The sequence below is a fragment of the Salvelinus fontinalis genome, unplaced genomic scaffold (assembly GCF_029448725.1).
Source record: "Salvelinus fontinalis isolate EN_2023a unplaced genomic scaffold, ASM2944872v1 scaffold_0023, whole genome shotgun sequence".
In the NCBI taxonomy this organism is placed as follows: Eukaryota; Metazoa; Chordata; class Actinopteri; order Salmoniformes; family Salmonidae; genus Salvelinus; species Salvelinus fontinalis.
Window position 1 is genome coordinate 22501 of NW_026600232.1, and position 25147 is coordinate 47647.

Genomic DNA, 25147 nt, shown 5'->3' on the forward strand with positions numbered 1-25147 from the left:
GTGTTTATCAGAGTAGAGGTTTTGCATATGTTCACATACTGAGTGAGTCTCTCAGATCTACAGGTCTGGCCAAACTAAGTAAGACAACATTGAGACCCCGACTCCCTCTGCTTTGACCAACGTGTAGGACACGGCTCCCCCGTGTGGAATAAAAGCCACATGACAACGTCAAGAAAGTCAGGCCCTCAGACAACTCTAAAAGTATGTGAAAAGGGCCTCTTATACAGAACAAATTAAGATGTACCACAAATGTAAATAAAAAATAAATAAAAAAATGCCTATACAACATCAATCTTATGAGAAACAAGCAAAGCCTTCAGTGTTGTATTAACAGTATTATGCAATTCCCTATTATTTTATCACAATATCGCAAATTCCTGGACGGGCTGAATTAGGCTACAAACAGTCCAAAATAGCCAACAACCACCATTTATAGTTCCAGTACATTCTACATTGTTCCATTGAAATCATCATTAACGCCTGCATTCCAACTTCATTGGCTTATTTAGAACATATTCATATAGCATTTACATGGACAAATAAATCATTGCTCCTTAAATAGACGCACACAAAAATAACAGTTTTAAAAAAGCAATCATTAAAAAGTTCCTATCAAGCAACTGTAGTGAGAGTTAACTGAGCAAAACCTGCTGAGAGACTTAAAACCAGATGAACTTATCTTCCTATTGACACTCAAAACAGAATCATGTGAGGTATTGCCAAATACATACAGGCCTAAATGAACGTGTCACAAATGGAGAATAGAGAACTGCTACAGTATAGCATTATGTGATAACAAATAAATACAGTTATGATGGACTTGAAAGAAGTTCAGATGTGATACGGATGAATCAATCAGACCTGGGTTCAAAATACTATTTCAGGTATTTCAATTGCTTTTCAATACATTCAGATAACCTTTTTTTGAAAAAACAATTAGATGAATATTGGAATGTATTTGGAAATACACTTGGAAACTATTTGAAAACACTCAAATACACTCCCATGCATTTAACCCAGGTATTTGAAAATAGTATTTGAAAATACTTTCAAATACAATTTAGTCGACTATTTGGTTTTTACAAATAACCATTGAAATACTCAAATAAATAAATAACATTTGGCCTGTGTATTTGAAAATACTCAAATACACCGAAAAAGTATTTAATAAATACTAATGTATTGAACCCAGGTCTGGAATCAAGTTATTATTAAAATCCCTTTGAAGCTGATATAAGATATGGCCGAGTACATTTCCATGGAAACCGTCTGTCTGGAATTTACCATAGGTCCTTTTCCTGGTCCGATGTCCCCTTCAACCGTAGTGTCTGATGATAGTTTAACCCATGGGGTTTCCTATTCACTAGCAGTCATAAAATGGCTCCACCCAAATCTCAATTTCCCCAAGGGGAGCTGGATGTGGAGCTGACCGACACTATGTAGGAGCATATTGTTGCACATGCATATGGAGGACAGTGAACACCTGTGACATAAGTCTATGTGGTTTCAACTGCCGAATAGCGGGTGTGTGTGTATGGGGTAGGATCCCCTGAGCTTCTAAGACTAGAGGAAAACGACGAGGTCAGGGTCGCCATTACAACAGTCCAGAGGTCATAAAGTTCAAAGTTCATCACCCACAGATGTTGGAACCAGAGGGGAACCAGAGAGGAGCCAGGCTTGCCATAGTTCCCCGATCAGGAGCATCATACCATATTGGTCTGTGTGTTGGGGCTGGAACACGTCATGTCCTGTATCTGGTCCAGGATCCAGTTGACGTCGGGTCTTTCCTGGGGGTTGGACACCATGATGGAGCTCAGCAGGTTCTGTAGGCTTTCAGAGTAACTGGAGGGGAACAACAAAAACACCCATAAGACACTGAGAAACTACCAGTAACCGGAGAACAAATACATACTGAGAAACTACCAGAGTAACTGGAGAACAAATATATACTGAGAAACTACCAGAGTAACCGGAGAACAAATATATACTGAGAAACTACCAGAGTAACCGGAGAACAAATATATACTGAGAAACTACCAGAATAACTGGAGAACAAATATATACTGAGAATCTACCAGAGTAACCGGAGAACAAATATATACTGAGAAACTACCAGAGTAACTGGAGAACAAATATATACTGAGAAACTACCAGAGTAACTGGAGAACAAATATATACTGAGAAACTACCAGAATAACTGGAGAACAAATACATACTGAGAAACTACCAGAGTAACTGGAGAACAAATATATACTGAGAAACTACCAGAGTAACTGGAGAACAAATATATACTGAGAATCTACCAGAGTAACAGGAGAACAAATATATACTGAGAATCTACCAGAGTAACCGGAGAACAAATATATACTGAGAATCTACCAGAGTAACCGGAGAACAAATACATACTGAGAAACTACCAGAGCAACGGGAGAACAAATACACTGCTCAAAAAAATAAAGGGAACACTTAAACAACACAATGTAACTCCAAGTCAATGACACTTCTGTGAAATCAAACTGTCCACTTAGGAAGCAACACTGATTGACAATAAATTTCACATGCTGTTGTGCAAATGGAATAGACAAAAGGTGGAAATTATAGGCAATTAGCAAGACACCCCCAAAAAAGGAGTGATTCTGCAGGTGGTGACCACAGACCACTTCTCAGTTCCTATGCTTCCTGGCTGATGTTTTGGTCACTTTTGAATGCTGGCGGTGCTCTCACTCTAGTGGTAGCATGAGACGGAGTCTACAACCCACACAAGTGGCTCAGGTAGTGCAGTTCATCCAGGATGGCACATCAATGCGAGCTGTGGCAAAAAGGTTTGTTGTGTCTGTCAGCGTAGTGTCCAGAGCATGGAGGCGCTACCAGGAGACAGGCCAGTACATCAGGAGACGTGGAGGAGGCCGTAGGAGGGCAACAACCCAGCAACAGGACCGCTACCTCCGCCTTTGTGCAAGGAGGTGCACTGCCAGAGCCCTGCAAAATGACCTCCAGCAGGCCACAAATGTGCATGTGTCAGCATATGGTTTCACAAGGGGTCTGAGGATCTCATCTCGGTACCTATTGGCAGTCAGGCTTCCTAAGTGGACAGTTTGATTTCACAGAAGTGTCATTGACTTGGAGTTACATTGTGTTGTTTAAGTGTTCCCTTTATTTTTTTGAGCAGTGTATATACTGAGAAACTACTAGAGTATGAGCAATCGAGGGAGAAGGGCCATGGTCAGGGAGGTGACCAAGAACCCGGTAGTCTGACAGAGCTCCAGAGTTCCTCTATGAAGATGGGAGAAAGGTCCAGAAGGATAACCCTCTCTGCAGCACTCCACCAATCAGGCCTTGATGGTTGAGTAGCCAGGTGGAAGCCACTCCTCAGTAAAAGGCACATGACAGCCCGCTTGGACTTAACCAAAAGGCACCTAAAGGACTCAGAACATGAGAAACAAGATTGTCTGGTCTGATGAAACCATGATTGAACTCTTTGACCAGAATGCCAAGTGTCACGTCTGGAGGAAACCTGGCACCATCCCTACGGTGAAGCATGGTGGTGGCAGCATCATGCTGTGGGGATATTTTTCATCATCAGGGACTGGGAGACTAGTCAGGATCGAGGGAAAGATGAACGGAGCAAAGTACAGAGAGACCCTTGATGTAAAGCTGCTCCAGATCGCTCAGGACCTCAGATGGGGTGAAGGTTCACCTTCCAACAGGACAACAATCTAAAGCACACAGCCAAGACAAAGCAAGAGTGGCTTCGGGACAAGTCTCCGAATGTCCTTGAGTGGCCCAGCCAGAGCCCGGACTTAAACCCGATCGAACATCTCTGGAGAGACCTGAAAATAGCTGTGCAGCAACGCTCCCAATCCAATCTGATAGAGCTTGAGAGGATCTGCAGAGAAGAATGGGAGAAACTCCCCAAATACAGGTGTGCCAAGCTTGTAGCGTCATACCCAAGAAGACTTGAGGCTTTAAATCACTGCCAACGGTGCTTCAACAAAATCCTGAGTAAAGGGCCTGAATACTTATGTAAATGTGACATCACTTTCTTTCTTAAAAAAAAAAAAAAAACTTTTGAAAAACGTCTAAAAATCTGTTTTTACTTTGTCATTATGAGGTATTGTGTGTAGATTGATGGGGGGGGGGGGGTTGCAATTTTATCCATTATAGAATATGGCTGTAACGAAACAAAATGTGGAAAAAGTCAAGGGGTCTGAAAAATTTCCCAATGCAGTGTATACTGAGAAACTACAAGAATAACTGGAGAACAAATAAAAACTAAGAAACTACCAGAATAACTGCAGAAGAAATATATACAGTTAAAGTCGGACGTTTACATACACCTTAGCCAAATACATTTAAACTCAGTTTTCCACAATTCCTGACATTTAATCCTAATAAAAATTCCCTGTTTTAGGTCAGTTAGGATCACCACTTTATTTTAAGAATGTGAAATGTCATAATAATAGTAGAGAGAATTATTTATTTCAGCTTTTACTTCTTTCGTCACATTCCCAGTGGGTCAGAAGTTTACATACACTCAATTAGTATTTGGTAGCATTGCCTTTAAATTGTTTAACTTGGGCCAAACATTGCGGGTAGCCTTCCACAAGCTTCCTACAATAAGTTCGGTGAATTTTGGCCCATTCCTCCAGACAGAGCTGGTGTAACTGAGTCAGGTTTGTAGGCCTCCTTTCTCGCACACGCTTTTTCAGTTCTGCCCACAAATTTTCTATAGGATTGAGGTCAGGGCTTTGTGATAGCCACTCCAATACCTTGACTTTGTTGTCCTTCAGTCAGGAAGTCAAAGCTTGGTCGCTAATGGGTCTTCCAAATGGACAATGACCCCAAGCAGACTTCCAAAGTTGTGGCAAAATAGCTTATGTCTTGAGATGTTGCTTCAATATATCCACATAATTTTCCTTCCTCAGGATGGCATCTATTTTGTGAAGTGTACCAGTCCTTCCTGCAGCAAAGCACCCCCACAACATGATGCTGCCACCCCGTGCTTCACGGTTGGGATGGTGTTCTTTGGACTGCAATCCTTGGAAATTGCTCCCAAGGATGAATCAGACTTGTAGAGGTCTAGGCTGATTTCTTCTGATTTTCCTATGATGTCAAGCAAAGAGGCACCGAGTTTGAAGGTAGGCCTTGAAATACATCCACAGGTACACCTCCAATTGACTCAAATTATGTCAATTAGTCTATCAGAAGCTTCTAAAGCCATGACAAGCCATCTTCGGATGGGGCCACAGTGTCTCCTGACCGCTCCTGTCTCAGCCTCCAGTATTTATGCTGCAGTAGTTTATGTGTCGGGGGGCTAGGGTCAGTTGGTTATACCTGGAGTACTTCTCCTGTCTTATCCAGTGTCCTGTGTGAATTTAAGTATGCTCTCTCTAATTCTCTCGTTCTCTCTTTCTCTCTGAGAACCTGAGCCCTAGGACCATACGTCAGGACTACCGGGCATGCTGACACCTTGCTGTCCCCAGTCCGCCTGGCCTTGCTGCTATTCCAGTTTCAACTCTTCTGCCTGCGGTTATGGAACCACTACCTGTCCCAGACCTGCTGTTTTCAACTCTTAATGATCGGCTATGAAAAGCCAACTGAGATTTATTCCTGATTATTATTTGACCATGCTTGTCATTTATGAACATTTTGAAAATCTTGGCTCTCTAATTTTCTCCTTCTCTCTTTCTCTCGGAGGACCTGAGCCCTAGGAACATACGTCGGGACTACCGGCCGTGGTGACTCCTTGCTGCCCCCAGTCCGCCTGGCCTTGCTGCTATTCCAGTTTCAACTCTTCTGCCTGCGGTTATGGAACCACTACCTGTCCCAGACCTGCTGTTTTCAACTCTTAATGATCGGCTATGAAAAGCCAACAGATTTATTCCTGATTATTATTTGACCATGCTTGTCATTTATGAACATTTTGAAAATCTTGGCTCTCTCTAATTTTCTCCTTCTCTCTTTCTTTCTCTCGGAGGACCTGGGCCCTAGGACCATGCGTCGGGACTGCCGCCCGTGGTGACTCCTTGCTGTCCCCAGTCCGCCTGGCCTTGCTGCTATTCCAGTTTCAGCTGTTCTGCCTGCGGTTATGGAAACGCCACCTGTCCCAGACCTGTTGTTTTTCAACTCTTAATGATCAGCTATGAAAAGCCAACTGAAAATTATTCATGATTATTATTTGACCATGCTTGTCACTTATGAACATTTTTGAACATCTTGGCATAGTTCTGTTATAATCTCCACCCGGCACAGCCAGAAGAGGACTGGCCACCCCTCATAGCCTGGTTCCTCTCTAGGTTTCTTCCTAGGTTTTGGCCTTTCTAGGGAGTTTTTCCTAGCCACCGTGCTTCTACACCTGCATTCTAGCTGTTTGGGGTTTTAGGCTGGGTTTCTGTACAGCACTTCGAGATATTATCTGATGTACGAAGGGCTATATAAAATAAAATTGATTGATTGATTGATGACATCATTTTCTGGAATTTTCCAAGCTGTTTAAAGGTACAGTCAACTTAGTGGATGTAAACTTCTGACCCACTGGAATTGCGATACAGTGAATTATAAGTGAAATAATCTGTCTGTAAACAATTTTTGGAAAAATTACTTGTGTCATACATAAAGTAGATGTCCTAATCGACTTGCCAAAACTATAGTTTGTTACCAAGAAATGTGTGGAGTGGTTGAAAAACGAGTTTGAATGACTCTAACCTAAGTGTATGTAAACTTCCGACTTCAACTGTATACTGAGAAACTACCAGAATAACTGGAGAAAAAATTGACTACCAGAATAACAAATATATATACTGAGAAACTTCCAGAGTAACTTGAGAAAAAATACATACTGTAAATTGTATAAATTCCATACAACCTATGAAAAGGCTAGATGAAAAATGCTTAAATCTATCCAATCCTTTTAGATCTGCAGGAGTGCCTATTTGGAATCAATAAATTCTAGTTTGATAGCCTTGAAAGCTGAGAGGGTGATGGATTGAAGAGTAACTAGGGGTTGACTAGCCAGGGGACTGACTGACCTGCATGGCTGAGGGATGGTAACTGGGTTAGGGTTAGAGTTAGCTTCCCATGGGGACTGACTGACCTGCAGGGCTGAGGGATGGTAACTGGGTTAGGGTTAGAGTTAGCTTGCCAGGGGGACTGACTGACCTGCAGGGCTGAGGGATGGTAACTGGGTTAGGGTTAGAGTTAGCTTGCCAGGGGGACTGACTGACCTGCAGGGCTGAGGGATGGTAACTGGGTTAGAGTTAGCTTGCCAGAGGGACTGACTGACCTGCAGGGCTGAGGGATGGTAACTGGGTTCGGGTTAGAGTTAGCTTGCCAGAGGGACTGACTGACCTGCATGGCTGAGGGATGGTAACTGGGTTCTGGACAGCAAGGGCCACACTGTCTCCCTTCTGGAACACCATGTCATAGGGCCCCTCCAGGAACATCATGCTGTACAGTACACAGCCTAGAGACTGGAGAGAAAGAGAGAGAGAATACTGTCTCTACAAGGTCAACAAACACCAGGCATGATGGAGACAGAGAGATAGCAATCTAACTGGAGCCCAACATGTTGACTACATGGCTGGAGTCAAAACAGCACCGCACAGTCCAATGGTAAAGACAATCTCTGTTATGACAAATTGGTCTATGTTATATTGCTTGTACAATACTGACAGTTTCCACCGACCAAACTAAAGTGAGAAGGGGGGGGGGGGGGGGGGGGTAGTACTCTAGTGTGCGTTACCCAAATGTCTGTACGGTCATCGATGACGCAGTGGCTCTCCACGTTAAAGAGCTCAGGGGCGCGGTACGATATAGTACACCTCTGAGCTGCCCAGTCCTGTACTGTCATGGCCTCCCTGGTCCCCTTGACCTCCATCCTGGAGCGGTTCATAGAACCCAGGTCCATCAGCAGCGGCCTGTCATCCTCCTCTAGGAGTACATTGGTAGGCTTCAGATCTCTGATTGAGAGGAGAGCGGGAGAGATAAAGAGAGGGAGAGATAGAGAGCCTCATTCTAATTTGAACCACCAACCATAATCGTGTGTGTGTGTGTGTGTGTGTGTGTGTGTGTGTGTGTGTGTGTGTGTGTGTGTGTGTGTGTGTGTGTGTGTGTGTGTGTGTGTGTGTGTGTGTGTGTGTGTGTGTGTTAGCAGTAGCAGCCTGTACCTGTGTGCGTAGCCTCTGTCATGCATGGCCTTCAGTCCAGAACAGATGCCCTGTAGGACCTTCAGGATGCGTCTCTCTGGCATGAAGCTGCCCTTGTCCCTCAGCTTCTCTAGCACTGACCACAGACTGCCCTTCTGTAGGAGGACCCACACCCAGGCGTGAATACAAAGACGCATACATACACACTTTTTCATTTCCACGCTGTAAAACAGTATATCGGCAACTTTTGTCCCCCCCCCCACAAAAACGGTATCGGACCCCAAAAAAACAGCCAGGCTCTAATACACACATACAGGCGTGAGTACATAGACATGCACACACGTACGCGTACCTGAACGTAGGGCAGCAGTATCCAGGCCTCACTCTTGCCCCCCCTCTCTATGAAGGTGTGCCCTGCCAGGCCCAGGATGTTGGGGTGGCTGAAGAGACGGTGCATCTCCACCTCTGTTTGAGCCTCTTGGCGACCCTCCCGGTCATGGCACAGGATCCTCTTCAGGGCGTAGAAACGCCCGTCCTGCACCCCCTCCACCAGGTCCACATAGCTGAACCCTCTGGGATGAGGGGAGGGATGGAGGGAAGGTAAAAGAAGAGAGAAAGAGAGAAAATAGGGAACGACAGAGGGGGTAGATAATGAAAGCAAGAGAAAGTGGAGAGGCAGACAAAACCAGAGTCCTGATCAGTAAGATGTAATATTACAGAAGACTGAAATACAAATACATGTGTGGGAGGGACAGGGATGATCGTCTGCCATGTAGAATAGGTAATAGTGTTTCACTGATGCGGACGGTTTTACCCTTCATCTAGTTTCTGGATGAAGTAGTATCTTTTGTTGTCAATGGTGATGGAGCCGCGGGAACAGATACACAGGGCCTGGCCCATCCTCTCTGGGGCATAACTCAACACACCAACACCCAGATGGACAGAGAGAGAGAGACACAACCCATATTTATTTATTTTCCATTTTGTACTTGAACTATTTACACATCGCTACAACACTGTATACAGACATATGTCATTCAACATGTCTTTATTTTGGAACTTGTGCTTTGGCATTGTAAACATGTTTCCCATGCCAATAAAGCCCCTTAAATTGAATTGGGAGAGAGATGGAGTGCATACGAGGTAAAAGACTAGGTTTAGTGGAATTGAAAGTGAGGTCAAGTGGAAAGCCTTGGGAGAGAGAGGGCGAGTATGGGATATATGTGTAAAGAACATACTGAAACATGAAATCCAGTCCATTCCACTATGTTACACGGATTGATGCAGTGTCAATTTCACTTGTCATAAATTATTCAGTCACCTGTGCAATTGATAATAATTTGGTGGGTGTTTATATTTGGGTTTGGTGCCTATCACAAATCTTTTTTTGCATATCACAAATCTTCCTGAGACAACCTTGGAGAGTGGGGTTACGGCCAAGGTCTGACATTATCAACGGTGACCCTGGCGAAAGTAGGACTAAGTGCCTTGCTCAAGGACACATCGGCAGATTTATTGACCTTGTCGGCTCGGGGATTCAAACTAACAACCTTTCGGTTACTGGCCTAACTATTCAAACGAGCAACCTTTCGGTTACTTTCCTAGCCGCGCTACAGCGACTCTTGGTTGTGATCTGCCCAAGTTATGCGTTTTGGTTCTTTACAGCAGTAGCAACACCACAAGCAAATATACTTTCACTAAACCTTTGCAAAAGTGTACGATTTTGTTTGGTAACGTGGCACACCGGTAGGATAATACAAGCTAACTACAAGAGGGCAGCATGCAGATCAATCCTGATAAGCCAATATTATCTGATAAGAGACATTGATAAACGTGTGATGAAAACACATGGGGATATTTACGTTTGTTAGCGGTGGATAAATAAAAATTACCTTCTGTATTCGTCCTGTTTTTGGTTTTCTGCTGGCTACTTCCGTGTACATAAAACGCGTAATGATGACGCAGGCCTGTGATCTAATGCTGCGTTCCAAACTGGGAACTCGGAAAAAAATACGAGGTAAAATCATGACGTCAGTGTTCTTCAGGTCGCTATCTAGATTTAGAGGCCCGAGTTCCCGAGTTGGAAGACCGTTCAAATCGATTTTTCCCAGTAGGAGCTCGTTTTTTTCCCGAGTTCCAAATTGTTTTGAACACACTGAAGTCGGTGATTTCCGAGTTACCAGTTGTTTCGAACGTGGCACCAATCGAAGTGTGTCTATTATATCGACAAGATAGTCAAGTGAACACTAACAATGGAAATACATGTCCTCAAAGATGGAAGGCAGGCTGGAGGAGGCGAAATCATTATATGTAGTACAAGGGCATACACGCGTGTGAACAGGCCATAGCAATATAGTAGTTGTCTTTGTATCCGTGCCATTACAGCGTCTGTGACCGCATGGGAAGCGCCATTTTAAAGTACTAAATTATCTTAATGTTGATTGTGCCCAACTCATAGGAATCTCTACTCAGTTGACTACGTTAAAATGGAAGCCCTTAATGGCAATTTCCATGCTCCAGCTATGACAGGTACGATAAAGTATTTTATCATGCCCACGAGTAAGCGTTTCCCATTGGATTTAAGATAAAACGACTCAATATGGCCATCTGCAGGCCTTTGGTCTAGTACTACGTGTACTCTACACCTGTTGTTTATGAAGCATGTGACAAATATGACGTATTTCCCCCCCACAAAGTTGCCGAAATGCCACGTGCGTCGACACGTCAGTGCATTCGTAACGTAACTTAATCTATATTCGATCAAATAAGCCTCACGTAGCAAATTAGTTCAATGTTTTGTTGACCAAACTGGACACTCATTGACCTCCATACAAGAAGTCCTCACTTTGTGGGTTTATTTCCGGGGACAGATTTTGGGCCGAGTAAAACTTCTCGATTCAGCTCTTCCTCTGGCCAAATCAAGTATTTGATTAAACCAAAGCACTACCCAGTGGACTCAACTTTGCTAAGGTGGGTCTCAAATCGAAATGAGTTGACCATCCATGTATCCACCTTTAGGCTATTCTGTAACTAAAGAAACTATTTTCACATTAGGGGGGAAATCCTTCCACGTTAGTCAACACTACAGGTTTTTATCCTTGAGGAGAAAGTCGTAAGGGAGAGACCCCTGGCTTTCTCATCCAATGGGGTTTGAGGAGACAGTCCACATGAGTATACAATTTAGACACTGTTACCTTAACCATAATCTTGTTTTTCAAGGCACCCTGCAGTTACATTTATATCCCAGGAATTCTCTGCTACTTACCAGGCCATGTGTGTGGCCGATTGCACAGACTGAGGTTTCATAATTTTGGCCGTTTAATAGTAATTTAGTCAAATAATGAAACCTCTGGTCAGGACTGGAGGCAGTTATGATTAATTATAACCATTGAAAGAGGTGAAAACAGGATTAACTGAGATAAAACTTTATTTACAAAGGAGGGGATAGCCACAACAGTAACCTGATGTGATAACTTTAAAATAACAGACATGGCAAAGACAATAGAATCTGTAGGGATAAAACCAATAAATTATTTTGGGGTAACTTAACATGCAATGCAAAATAATCCTACAAAATAGAGTTACTGAATTACATTCATTAAGACCCAACACCATGGGGTTTAGTTGGCTAGTTTGTTTTCTGATTGGCAGTAACTTTAGTGTTTAGGATAGATCTAAAAGCACAGAAGTACCATGAACTTAAAGGAAACATTTTTATGGAAACACCTTCATCTTCAAGGTTCCATAGTCAACCTTCTAGGAAAAGATTGTCAGACATGGATGAAGTGGGGTCTTTGGTGAAGAAAACATGAATGATGACGTTCGACAAGGGAAGGAGCAGGCCGTTCCCCACTTCATGGTCAAGTAAAGGCAGTTCTATCTCTCAGTGATACGTTAGCCGACCAAGGACCCATCCCTCCTTTGAACTCCTCTCCTCCTAATACTCCTCTCCCTCCTCGTCCTCCTCAAATGAGTCGATTCCTACCTCTTCATAGTCCTTCTCCAGGGCAGCCATGTCTTCCCTGGCCTCAGAGAACTCCCCCTCCTCCATGCCCTCACCCACGTACCAGTGCACGAATGCCCGCTTGGCATACATCAGGTCAAACTTGTGGTCAAGCCTTGCCCAGGCCTCAGCGATGGCTGTGGTGTTGCTCAACATGCACACAGCTCTCTGGACCTTGGCCAGGTCACCCCCTGGCACCACAGTGGGTGGCTGGTAGTTGATGCCCACTTTGAAACCTGTAGGGCACCAGTCCACAAACTGGATGCTTCGCTTTGTCTTGATGTTGCCGATGGCCACGTTGACATCCTTGGGCACCACGTCTCCGCGGTACAGCAGGCAGCACGCCATGTACTTACCGTGGCGAGGGTCGCACTTCACCATCTGGTTGGCGGGCTCGAAGCAGGAGTTTGTGATCTCAGCCACAGAGAGCTGCTCGTGGTAGGCCTTCTCGGCTGAGATGACAGGGGCATAGGTGGCCAGGGGGAAGTGGATGCGGGGGTAAGGCACCAGGTTGGTCTGGAACTCTGTCAGGTCCACGTTAAGGGCACCATCGAAACGGAGAGAGGCGGTAATGGAGGAGACAATCTGGCTGATGAGCCTGTTGAGGTTGGTGTAAGAGGGGCGCTCAATGTCCAGGTTTCTACGGCAGATGTCGTAGATGGCCTCATTGTCAACCATGAAGGCACAATCAGAGTGCTCTAGGGTAGTGTGGGTGGTCAGGATGGAGTTGTAGGGCTCCACCACAGCTGTGGACACCTGGGGAGCAGGGTATATGGCAAACTCCAGCTTGGACTTCTTCCCGAAGTCGACTGAGAGACGTTCCATGAGCAGGGAGGTGAAACCAGAGCCGGTACCTCCTCCGAAGCTGTGGAAGACCAGGAAACCTTGGAGCCCTGTGCACTGGTCAGCCTGTCAAGACACAAGACACTCATCAACATGTTTTCTAGAAGGAAAGTCCAAGCTCTGATAAGACCCATTTAGGCTAGATTTATGCAAGTCAAGGCTAAAACCCTTTCTCATAAAACATTCATGAAAAATACATTAGTTATCCTAATATCACCATTGAATATATCAAATCTGACAGTTTCTCACCAGTTTACGGATCCTGTCCAGCACTTGGTCGATGATCTCCTTGCCAATAGTGTAGTGGCCACGTGCATAGTTATTGGCTGCGTCCTCCTTCCCTGAGATCAGCTGCTCGGGGTGAAACAGCTGGCGGTAGGTACCTGTCCGCACCTCATCTGAGAGAAAGGGGAACAGACTAGGGTTAGTCTGGTCTTGATGCTTGTTTTGAACTGTACCACCATATTGATGAAGACCTCTTCCTACACATTCCCAGTGTCAATCAGTCAGTGCATTTTCTCTGCCAGATCCCTCCAATACTCACCAATGACAGTGGGCTCCAGGTCTACAAAGATGGCACGGGGCACGTATTTCCCGATGCCTGTGGCGCTGAAGAACGTGGTGAAGGAGTCGTCAGTGCTACCGACCGCCTTGTTGTTAGGCATGGTGCCGTCCGGCTGGATCCCGTGCTCCAGACAGTACAGCTCCCAACAGGTGTTGCCCATCTGGACTCCAGCCTGACCCACATGCACAGAGATACACTCACGCTGGAGAGACAAGGAAATATAGGGTTAGTCAAATAATTTATGGTTTCTTTGGACAGGTACAAAACACATTGACTACACAATGATCCGATGCATTGACAGCAGTCTGCACTGGATGGAGTAACACTTGGTTTTCAATGTCACCAATGATAATGGAGCCAGTGGCGCACCCCTCCAAACCACTCAGTGCATAGGAGTCTGAGATCGATTAAGGATTTGGGCATCCATTTTAGCACTTGTTTTACTGCTGTTTCTCCACCAAGTGGCAGCACTAACACCAATGGTTCCCAACCAGGGGTACTAGGTTACCTGGGGGCGCTTTGCCTATACACAGGGGGTACTTGAGAAGACTCATGAGACCATAGGCTTTTACTGGTAAAATTCACATGAGGGGGTACTTCAGGCAGGGCAAAATTCAGTTTGTACAGTAAAATAAAAAAGGTTGGGAACCACTGCTCTACAATAACAGGAAACAAACCTAACCTGCCCATGTCTGAGTGACAAAGGACAGGTGAGTCTGAACAGTCGGCGGCATGATCTAGCCAGTTAAAAACAAGCCATGAGCCAAAGTAATGAGTCGTGTATATTTGCATGGTGATCCAATTTGTTTGCAGTGTGTTGAAATGGGACTGACTGCACTTCCTAGCATGGCTTAGCCAACTCTGCAGTGACTCGATCTGACCTACTTCAATACTGAACTGTATGCAGCTACCGTCTCAGAAGCCTAGCCACATCTCAGCGTGTGACTACCTAGCCATTAACATAGTCTGAACCATGTAACTGATCTACAAAGTACAAAACATAAACACCTGCTTTTTCCATGACAGACTGACCAGATGAAAGCTATGATCCCTTATGACACCGGGTTGTGTCAAGCACTTCAACCTATGTGTATAAAGAATGATCCACCACCCAAAGGACATCCAGCCAACTTCACAACCGTGGGAAGCATTAGAGTCAACATGGATCAGTATCAGTGTGGAACACTTAATACCTTGTAGAGTCTATGCCCTGACAAATTGAGACTGTTCTGAGGGCAAAAGGTGGATCAATTATGAAAGGTGTTCCTAATGTTTTGTACACCCACTACTTTACACAGGAGTCTGGACACCCCTTCAGATTAGTGGATTTGGCTATTTTTGCCACACCAGTTGCTGACAGGTTTATAAAATCGAGCACACAGCCATACAATCTCCATAGACAAACATTGGTCTTACTGAAGAGCTCAGTGACTTTAGTCTGGGGACGTTTTTACAGTTTGGGCTAGGCCCCTTAGTTTCAGTGAAGGGACAACTAACGCTACAGCATACAATGACATTCTAGACGATTCTGTGCTTCCAACTTTGTGGCAACAGTTTAGGGAAGGCTCTTTACTGAAGGCAAGGTCCATACAGAAATGGTTTGTCGAGATCCATGTGGAAGAACTTGACTGGCCTGCACAGAGCCCTGACCCCAACCCCATCGAACACCTTTGGGATTAATTGGAACGCCGACTGCGAGCCAGGCCTAATTGCCCAACATCAGCGCCCGACCTCACTAACGCTCGTGGCTGATTGGACGCAAGTCCCCGCAGCAATGGTCCAACATCTTGTGGAAAGCCTTCCTTAGAGTGGAGGCTGTTGAGCAGCAAAGGGTGGACCAACTCCATATTAACGCCCATGATTTTGGAATGAGATGTTCAAAGAACAGGTGTCTACGTACTTTTTGTCATGTAGTGTACACATTTTATAGAGAACGCAGCACGTGATATCTACATTCACTAAGGACCAAACAGAAGGTTGTGTGTGCGTGCGAGGAATGAGTCAATTTTGCAATGCAGTATTGGCAGACGGCAACATAGTTGAGGCTAGACTGCAGTGACACCATCCAGTCGACTAGACTCCTATAGCATTAACAAAAGAAACATCCATGCTGAATGTGTTACCACAAGGTGCATCCCACTAGTCCATTACGGCCTACTCTCATATTCTTCCTGTCATTTAGGCTCCACAACCCTGAGGAGAGGATGCCACTAGATTATTGAGATACATCCCCTCATTGGAATGCCAACTTGGACCGAGGTCATTTGAGATTATACAAATATGTGAATTTGTTTAACATTACAGCTTCGCAAGGAAGCAAAGTCTGATTAGACATACTAGACTCCAGGCCGAACTGGGCGGTTTGGCAAGTGGCTACCCTACCCCCTCAGCGCGTCATTGAGCTAGCGAGTAGCAACAATGCTAACAGAAGCTGACGAGTCTGCGTCAAGGCCAAAAGGCCCTCCACACCCTACTGAAGTATTTCCAGCGAACAGCGAACAGGACGAGGGGAAAATACCACCAAGGATGAGTGAAGCTGATAACAAGCTTATCATTTCTGAATAGTAGTGTACCAGAAGCAGAGCTGGATACGTACACCCAGTCTGTCCAAGCTGGCTTACTATACAGAGAGATGGGAAGCGAGACATTCAAGAGAAACGAGATAGTCAAGGAAGATACGTTTATGAGACAGTGACATGCCAAGAGGACAGGTCTGGGAATGTTGTGCGGTTCTATGCTTTGGCAGTACTTATGAATCAGAGCGTTTTGATTTGCGAAGGCCCAGCTATAAACAAGACCACCTGCCACAGTAACAGGAGAACAGACACCAGCCAACTAGGCTTTGCCCTCTGGTAGAATAGAATAATTAACCCCTTAAGCTAGGTTGAACTTTTAGTATCAAGTGCAATTATTTTAAAATGGTAGAATCCACATAATGGGAATTCCCTTTCTGAACAGTAACTCAGTAAAATATTTGCAATTATTTCTTCCAGTATAGTAAGAGGATGTGAAGGAAACGTTAGAAAACCTCACTTCTGATCTGAATCTACTACAGTGAGGACCTCGTGACAAAAAGGTCTTTCACCTGCATGTTGCTACACCCCTCCACACATAATGTACTACTGTTATGACTCCTCATGTAGAGACTGGGGCCACTACTGTCAAACATTTCTCCAACCTCCTAGTTTGACAGAACAAGCTGGGTAGGGTGCATGGTGGGGGAGGGGCGGTGACAGGGATGCGAGTGTGTGCCTAGTTTAGGCATGACAGCTAGGTCAGCACTGCAGCCAGCTATTTAAAGGGAGGTGTCAATCATGACTCCATCCCCCCACTCTGTGTAGCCCCGCCAGACCCTGTTCTACTCCACTGACCCCTTTCTGTGGGAACAACCACATGGTGTCCTGAACCTCTAGTTCAGTCAGAGTTGATGTTCAGGCAGTCCCTAATTCATACCAGATTTAAGAAACTAACCTCCACCCTGTTGCATTTGTCAGGGGTTGCCCTGATTTGCTAATCCACACTAGAAACCTTGTAGGTAAGCCTAGTGTAGGCCTGTGTGTAACTGATAGCAAGTTGATTCAGTGATTGTTTGCTCATGACATAATTGGTAATATTAACAAAAATGGCCTAACAGGCCAGTCAGGTACAGTGCTAGGTTATGGTATTCATTTCCTGTATTTTGAACTCATGGTATGGCAATAGACTGTAGAGTACAGTTTAGATTAACAAATTGCTTGTGCAACTGCAAGTCCGCTGAGACACTTGGCACCAACATGGCTGATGGACTAACCGCTTGTGGCTTGTTCAGTAGCTAGTAAGCAACCCCCCTCCAGCTTCCTGTTCTGTCCCCTATGGGGCTTTTTTTAAGGGCAAAGAAAGCCTTGTGTTATGCGGGAAGACATATGGCTTGGAATTCACACCCAAACAAATAGTCTCCCCCTCCTTTCATAACATTCAAATTAGATGGCAGGTGTCAAAAGAAACTCCCGCATGCCATGGTAATCTTTAGTCATGAGCAAAATTAAGAACAGGCGAGTCAACTGTTTGAAGACACCGCATTATGATCCCAGTAGTACATGAACTGGAATGGATCATAAAGGCTCTTTCACCCACATTTAGTAGTTTAGACCTTAACCTCATGATCAGACAGTCTGCCATGTGCTAGTCTGAAATGCTGATCCTTTGGGCTCCGCGTCACTCCTAACCTCAGATTTCCCTTTCAGGTCAGATTACTGAAGGTTGCCCCTATCACGACTAAGCATGTGCATAGTCAAAATAATTCACATTTCTTGACATTTTATGATTAAATCATATGGGCAGGATGTGAGGTAATAAAATGTGAGCCATGTCCTAAAAACATTATTCTGGCAACTTGGTGGGAAAATGTTACATTGGGACAACAATCCCAATTAATCCGTTTTTTGTACTCATTGTAGATGTAATCTGCCATACTCCAGTAGATCTGTGGTTCATTAGTAGTCGTTGGCATTTGCTCAGACTGAATTGCACTACATACAGAACGTTCCAGTTTTGCGCAGTAGACTAGAGCAACAGGAACAGTAGCTGACTAGGCCTACAGTCACTCATCAGAATACACACGGATCCGTGGGAGCCACATCAGCATTTAAAGCCAGCAGAACAAATAAACACACCCATAACCACACTGGCCTCACTGCAACTGGGTTACTCCTTTAACCATTCAAAATGGCAGGAAGCTGCTTCAAGCGCCAAAAGACAACATTTTGATAATAAATGCAGATACCTGTGAACTGATTCATGATATTAAATAGGACAATTAAGGCTCAGGTGACTCTTAATAATTAAATACATTCTAGTAATAGTTGTCTACTGCGCCAGTCGTGTTTGAATTGAAAAGCAAAACGGCGCGCTAAGTTGAACGCGCAGCAAAATGGATACTCCTTTCATGACGCACCATGTTATCAGAGAAAAATAATATCCTATAAAAACAGGTGAGCCGTAGCGTAGGCTGTACCTAGAAGTATTATAGACAGTAATGTTTATGCTATACAAGATGGGACTACAAAAACATTAGAAATTTAGCCTAATTCATACAACTCTAAACCTTTACATTATTACAACCTATGCGTCGAAGGTAATGTTGGAAAAAAAATAAAGGTCGTACCATTTTGATTCTGTATGTCTTCGTTTCCGTAGAAAAATAAGTGTTCGTAGTATAACCTCTCACAGTGAACCTATAATGGGGTCTCCGTGAGTATGTTTTAACTGCGTGTGTTACTGCAATCTGTTTTTATAAACTGCGAAGGGCGGGGGTGGAGTTTTGGACACTCCCTCTTTTCTCATAGGTTGAGTTCGATTTACATGGCCCGGTGCCCCGGTTAGACGGAGTTGGATATTTTAGACCATTCTAAGTAGGCGTAGTTGGATATTTTAGACCATTCCATTGGCCCTTAACTGAAATCCCCAGTCACCGGGCCATGCAAAACGAACTCCTCCATACGCAGATTAGACCTCAGGCTAGGTAGGAAAGTCAGGAATGAAAAGGGTAGCTGTACCAAAGATTATATATTATATTGACAAGATAGCCGAGTGACCACTCTAACAATGTAATTACATTTCCTCAATGATTGAAGGCAGGCGAGACCATTCTAGCCAATGAGAGGGCGCACCAACACGCACAACTAAGTTGTTGCCGGAATGCCACGTGCATCCACTTAAATCAGCACAATCAGTACAGCCTAAACATTACGAAACTTCTATTCGACCAAAATAAGCCTCACGTAATTCAACACTCGCTTATAGACAGCCCCCCCCCATACAAAAAGGGCTTATATCACGTGGACAGATTTTGTCCAGAGTAAATCTTCTCGCTTCACCTCTTCCTCTCTGTCTTTGCGCAATGAACTGCCGTCGGGTTTTGTTGCTCCTTGTTCGCCACTAGATGTCAGACTTGTCTAGTGTTCTGCTTGCTGGTTCTTGCCATGACGAAGACGTTCTTCTGTCTGCAACAAAATAGGTCAACGTTGTCCCTGGGCAGACACTGATCTGAGGTCAGGTATGTATTTTCCTTCCTAATTTCTCCATTAGGAATTGAGGAGAGTAAAATTATCCTAGTTCTGTGTCTAAGGGATCATTTTTGGAGCTGTCTTTCCGTGCATGAACAATGTGGCAGTTGTGATTCCAGTAACATCTGTTTCTGTGGTTAATAAATTAAATTTGAGAGGATGCTCTTTTAATACTTTAACTTTGTTGCAGTTGAGCTCAGTTTTATCTCTCCTATCTAAGTGGTTAGCTGTGCTATAGGCCCTGGCCCCTGAGGCATTAGAGGACCCTTCTCTCTGGCTTTTGGCTATGAATGAAAAAGTTATAATCCTCAAACAAGGCCTGAATTCCTCCAGATACGCTTTTCATCCTGAATCCCCCCCCCCCCCCTCCCTCTCTGTATTTTGAGATAGACAGAACGATAGATCAAAATCTTTTTCATGTGCATCGTTTTTCCCTCCTACGGTGGACACTACGGGGCTAAGGATTTCTTTCCCCTTATCTTATGTACTGGAGTTAGACCGTAACCCACTGGCCATGGGTTTAAACTCTAACCCACTGGCCAATAATTTAAACCCTAACCCACTGGCCATGTGTTTAAACTCTAACCCGCTGACCATGGGTTTAAACTCTAACCCACTGGTCATGGGTTTAAACTCTAACCCACTGGCCATGTGTTTAAACTCTAACCCACTGGCTATGTGTTTAAACTCTAACCCGCTGACCATGGGTTTAAACTCTAACCCACTGGCCATGGGTTTAAACTCTAACCCACTGGCCATGGGTTTAAACTCTAACCCACTGGCCATGTGTTTAAACTCTAACCCACTGGCCATGGGTTTAAACTCTAACCCACTGGCCATGGGTTTAAACTCTAACCCACTGGCCATGGGTTTAAACTCTAACCCACTGGCCATGGGTTTAAACTCTAACCCACTGGCCATGGGTTTAAACTCTAACCCGCTGGCCATGTGTTTAAACTCTAACCCACTAGCCATGGGTTTAAACTCTAACCCGCTGACCATGGGTTTAAACTCTAACCCACTGGCCTTGTTTTTTAACTCTAACCCACTGGCCATGGGTTTAAACTCTAACCCACTGGCCTTGGGTTTAAACTCTAACCCGCTGACCATGTGTTTAAACTCTAACCCACTGGCCATGGGTTTAAACTCTAACCCACTGGCCATGGGTTTAAACTCTAACCCACTGGCCATGGGTTTAAACTCTAACCCGCTGGCCATGTGTTTAAACTCTAACCCACTGGCCATGGGTTTAAACTCTAACCCGCTGACCATGGGTTTAAACTCTAACCCGCTGACCATGTGTTTAAACTCTAACCCACTGGCCATGGGTTTAAACTCTAACCCACTGGCCATGGGTTTAAACTCTAACCCACTGGCCATGTGTTTAAACTCTAACCCACTGGCCATGGGTTTAAACTCTAACCCACTGGCCATGGGTTTAAACTCTAACCCACTGGCCATGGGTTTAAACTCTAACCCACTGGCCATGGGTTTAAACTCTAACCCACTGGCCATGTGTTTAAACTCTAACCCACTGGCCATGGGTTTAAACTCTAACCCACTGGCCATGGGTTTAAACTAGTTTCTTTATCTTTTCTTTCTTTAATACATCAATGATGTCGCTCTTGCTGCTGGTGAGTCTCTGATCCACCTCTACGCAGACGACACCATTCTGTATACTTCTGGCCCTACTTTGGACACTGTGTTAACAACCCTCCAGACGAGCTTCAATGCCATACAACTCTCCTTCCGTGGCCTCCAATTGCTCTTAAATACAAGTAAAACTCTTCAACCGATCGCTGCCTGCACCTGCCCGCCCGTCCAACATCACTACTCTGGACGGTTCTGACTTAGAATATGTGGACAACTACAAATACCTAGGTGTCTGGTTAGACTGTAAACTCTCCTTCCAGACTCACATCAAACATCTCCAATCCAAAGTTAAATCTAGAATTGGCTTCCTATATCGCAACAAAGCATCCTTCACTCATGCTGCCAAACATACCCTTGTAAAACTGACCATCCTACCGATCCTCGACTTCGGCGATGTCATTTACAAAATAGCCTCCAATACCCTACTCAATAAATTGGATGCAGTCTATCACAGTGCCATCCGTTTTGTCACCAAAGCCCCATATACTACACACCACTGCGACCTGTACGCTCTCGTTGGCTGGCCCTCGCTTCATACTCGTCGCCAAACCCACTGGCTCCAGGTCATCTACAAGACCCTGCTAGGTAAAGTCCCCCCTTATCTCAGCTCGCTGGTCACCATAGCAGAACCTACCTGTAGCACGCACTCCATCAGGTATATCTCTCTGGTCACCCCCAAAACCAATTCCTCCTTTGGCCGCCTCTCCTTCCAGTTCTCTGCTGCCAATGACTGGAATGAACTACAAAAATCTCTGAAACTGGAAACACTTATCTCCCTCACTAGCTTTAAGCACCAGCTGTCAGAGCAGCTCACAGATTACTGCACCTGTACATAGCCCATCTATAATTTAGCCCAAACAACTACCTCTCCCCCTACTGTATTTATTTATTTATTTTGCTCCTTTGCACCCCATTATTTCTATCTTTACTTTGCACTTTCTTCCACTGCAAATCTACCATTCCAGTATTTTACTTGCTATATTCTATTTACTTCGCCACCATGGCCTTTTTTTGCCTTTACCTCCCTTATCTCACCTCATTTGCTCACATTGTATATACTTATTTTTTTCTACTGTATTATTGACTGTATGTTTGTTTTACTCCATGTGTAACTCTGTGTTGTTGTATGTGTCGAACTGCTTTGCTTTATCTTGGCCAGGTCACAGTTGCAAATGAGAACTTGTTCTCAACTTGCCTACCTGGTTAAATAAAGTTGAAATAAAAATATTTAAAAATAATAATAAAGCACTTGTCTATATAGCATTATGTATATGATGGTATGGTGGTTTTGTAGCATCTATAGCAAGAAAATGTTTCTTTACAGCCTAGCCACATAATGGGACATTAGTTACTGAACAACATGAATGTGAGCGTAAACTGATGTCTACAACATGAATGTGAACGTAAACTGGTGTCTAGAACATGAATGTGAGTGTAAACTGATGTCTACAACATGAATGTGAACGTAAACTGGTGTCTAGAACATGAATGTGAGTTTAAACTGATGTCTACAACATGAATGTGAACGTAAACTGGTGTCTACAATATAAATGTGAACGTAAACCGATGTCTAGAACATGAATGTGAGTGTAAACTGATGTCCCATAGGTGCGCTGTTGTGTACCATGTCAATCACTGACAGTGTTATTTTACTAAAGGGCCAGTCTCCTGTTATTTTACATGATCCCCCTCTGCAAAGGCTGACTTCAAAACAGCTTATTCAGAGTATTTCACCCTCACAATGGCTTGGAGGCGTTTACATCTCAGAGAGGTTTCTTCTGCGTCTCAGTGTATTCTTTCTATATATATTCTCTCAAAGCAGAAATAGCATCCACATATTTTTAAGCATCAGCAACCACTTTCAAGCCCCCACCTCTATCTAACCAGGAAGAGCGGATGAGAAAACAAGATCCCCAGTGTAGGGTTAATATGTCAAAGGTCAATGTATAGGCCCAAAGGCTTCAAGAGAAGAAGAAGATGGGGCACATATTTGTTCTATGATAGAGGGCACCCAGTTCCAAGTTCATCCTTTCATACATGTGGAATCATCTACTTGCAGATACAGATGCTGAAACCGACCAACCAGGCAAAGCTCTTTGATTCCCACTCTTCATCTCATGCTGTGAATACACTCTTAGAAAAACCCTTTGAAGAACCCTTTTTGGTTCCAGCTAGAATCCTATTGGGTTCCATGTAGAACCCTTTCCCCAGAGGGTTATACATGGAACCCAAAAGAGTTCTGCCTGAAACCAAAAAGAGTTCTGCCTGAAACCAAAAAGAGTTCTACCTGGAACCAAAAAGGGTTCTCGTATGGGGACAGCCGAAGAACCCTTTTGGAACCCTTTTTTCTTAGTGTACATATTGCTTATGGGCAGATTCCTCCCAAGATGTGTCGTGTGTTCTTGTAACAGGCAAAGCGTTAGAAGTAGTGCTGTTCTCACTGCAGACATATTTGTTGTTGTGGATTTCTGAACCAGTCACTCCTGAGTCATGTTGTCAACAATTATATTTGTCATGGTTTCCGGTTAAATCTAAAGAACAACATCCATAGGTTGAAAACCACCTGGGGTCCCCACTTCTCCTGCCTTACCAGGGTCTCCCTGTGAGGAGGACAAATTAACATTTTACTGCAGTGGGCCAAATCAGTGTCAGGACCACACAAAGTGTTTCTTGGTAGTCTTAAACAAATCTACTTTGAAGCAAGTATACACCTCACACACATGGTTATGTGTCACGCCCTGATCTGTTTCACCTGTCCTTGTGCTTGTCTCCACCCGCCTCCAGGTGTCACCCATCTTCCCCATTATCCCCTGTGTATTTATACCTGTGTTTTCTGTCTGTCTTTTGCCAGTTCGTCATGTTTGTTCAAGCTTACCAGTGGTTTGTCTCAGCTTCTGTTTTTCCCTAGTCTCTCTTTTTACTCTCCCTCCTGATTTTGGCCTGTCCTGACTCTGTTCCTGACCTCTGCCTGACCCTGAGTCTACCCGCTGTCCTGTTCCTTTGCTCCACCTCTGGATTACCAACCTCTGCTTGACCCTGAGCCTGCCTGCCGTCCTGTACCTTGGCCTCTGCTCTGGATTACCAACCTCTGCTTGACCCTGAGCCTGCCTGCCGTCCTGTACCTTGGCCTCTGCTCTGGATTACCAACCTCTGCTTGACCCTGAGCCTGCCTGCCGTCCTGTACCTTGGCCTCTGCTCTGGATTACCAACCTCTGCTTGACCCTGAGCCTGCCTGCCGTCCTGTACCTTGGCCTCTGCTCTGGATTACCAACCTCTGCTTGACCCTGACCCTGAGCCTGCCTGCTGCTCTGTACCTTGGCCTCTGCTCTGGATTACCAACCTCTGCTTGACCCTGAGCCTGCCTGCCGTCCTGTACCTTGGCCTCTGCTCTGGATTACCAACCTCTGCTTGACCCTGGCCCTGCCTGCCGTCCTGTACCTTGGCCTCTGCTCTGGATTACCAACCTCTGCTTGACCCTGAGCCTGCCTGCCGTCCTGTACCTTGGCCTCTGCTCTGGATTACCAACCTCTGCTTGACCCTGACCCTGAGCCTGCCTGCTGCCCTGTACCTTGGCCTCTGCTCTGGATTACCAACCTCTGCTTGACCCTGAGCCTGCCTGCCGTCCTGTACCTTGGCCTCTGCTCTGGATTATCGACCCCTGGCTGCCTTGACTGGTCATTTGCCTGCTCCTGTGGTTACAATAAACATTGATACTTCACACAGTCTGCACTTGGGTCTTACCTTGATTCCTGATAGTTATGAGCTTAAAAAAAAGAAGTCACCTGTACTATGTCAGATATAGAGTTGAAATATGCTACATTTTCAGGTTGCATCCCAATATTACACTTTTTATCCATCACAAGACTGAAATATAACAACCGTTTACATAGAAACT

General features: G+C 44.7%; 2 protein-coding genes across 3 annotated transcripts in view; both read right to left on the minus strand.

Annotated features, from left to right (window-relative positions):
• The window catches only part of LOC129842230 (serine/threonine-protein kinase 16-like), a 10784-nt gene extending 27 nt beyond the window's left edge, over nucleotides 1-10757 (minus strand). Inside the window, exons 1-7 of one of the 2 annotated variants that reach the window (XM_055910689.1) lie at nucleotides 10037-10757; nucleotides 8959-9060; nucleotides 8497-8716; nucleotides 8166-8299; nucleotides 7742-7958; nucleotides 7348-7469; nucleotides 1-1842 (exon numbers count right to left, since the gene is read on the minus strand). The exon at nucleotides 1-1842 is cut by the window's left edge and continues 27 nt beyond it. In XM_055910689.1, coding sequence (XP_055766664.1) covers nucleotides 1704-1842; nucleotides 7348-7469; nucleotides 7742-7958; nucleotides 8166-8299; nucleotides 8497-8716; nucleotides 8959-9044 — 918 coding nt within the window. In that variant the 5' untranslated portion in view covers nucleotides 9045-9060; nucleotides 10037-10757 and the 3' untranslated portion in view covers nucleotides 1-1703. Of the gene's footprint in view, nucleotides 1843-7347; nucleotides 7470-7741; nucleotides 7959-8165; nucleotides 8300-8496; nucleotides 8717-8958 lie in introns of both variants that reach the window. The other variant, XM_055910690.1, reaches the window with a different exon arrangement.
• Nucleotides 10758-11553: 796 nt separating this feature from the next.
• Nucleotides 11554-18830, minus strand: LOC129842228 (tubulin alpha chain-like). Its single transcript, XM_055910688.1, has 4 exons — nucleotides 18699-18830; nucleotides 13535-13757; nucleotides 13240-13388; nucleotides 11554-13056 (listed from the first exon to the last, which is right to left on the minus strand). The coding sequence occupies exons 1-4, from the start codon at nucleotides 18699-18701 to the stop codon at nucleotides 12082-12084; spliced, it is 1350 nt and encodes a 449-aa protein (XP_055766663.1). The 5' UTR covers nucleotides 18702-18830; the 3' UTR covers nucleotides 11554-12081.
• Between the last annotated feature and the right edge of the window lie 6317 nt (nucleotides 18831-25147).

What these genes read in the sequence shown, in the direction of transcription:
- LOC129842228 (XM_055910688.1), bottom strand. An exon ending in CCTGGAGCCCACTGTCATTG is followed by an intron (nt 13,389 to 13,534) that starts GTGAGTATTGGA and finishes CCTTTCTCTCAG; the next exon opens with ATGAGGTGCGGACAGGTACC. An exon ending in TGGACAGGATCCGTAAACTG is followed by an intron (nt 13,057 to 13,239) that starts GTGAGAAACTGT and finishes GTGTCTTGACAG; the next exon opens with GCTGACCAGTGCACAGGGCT.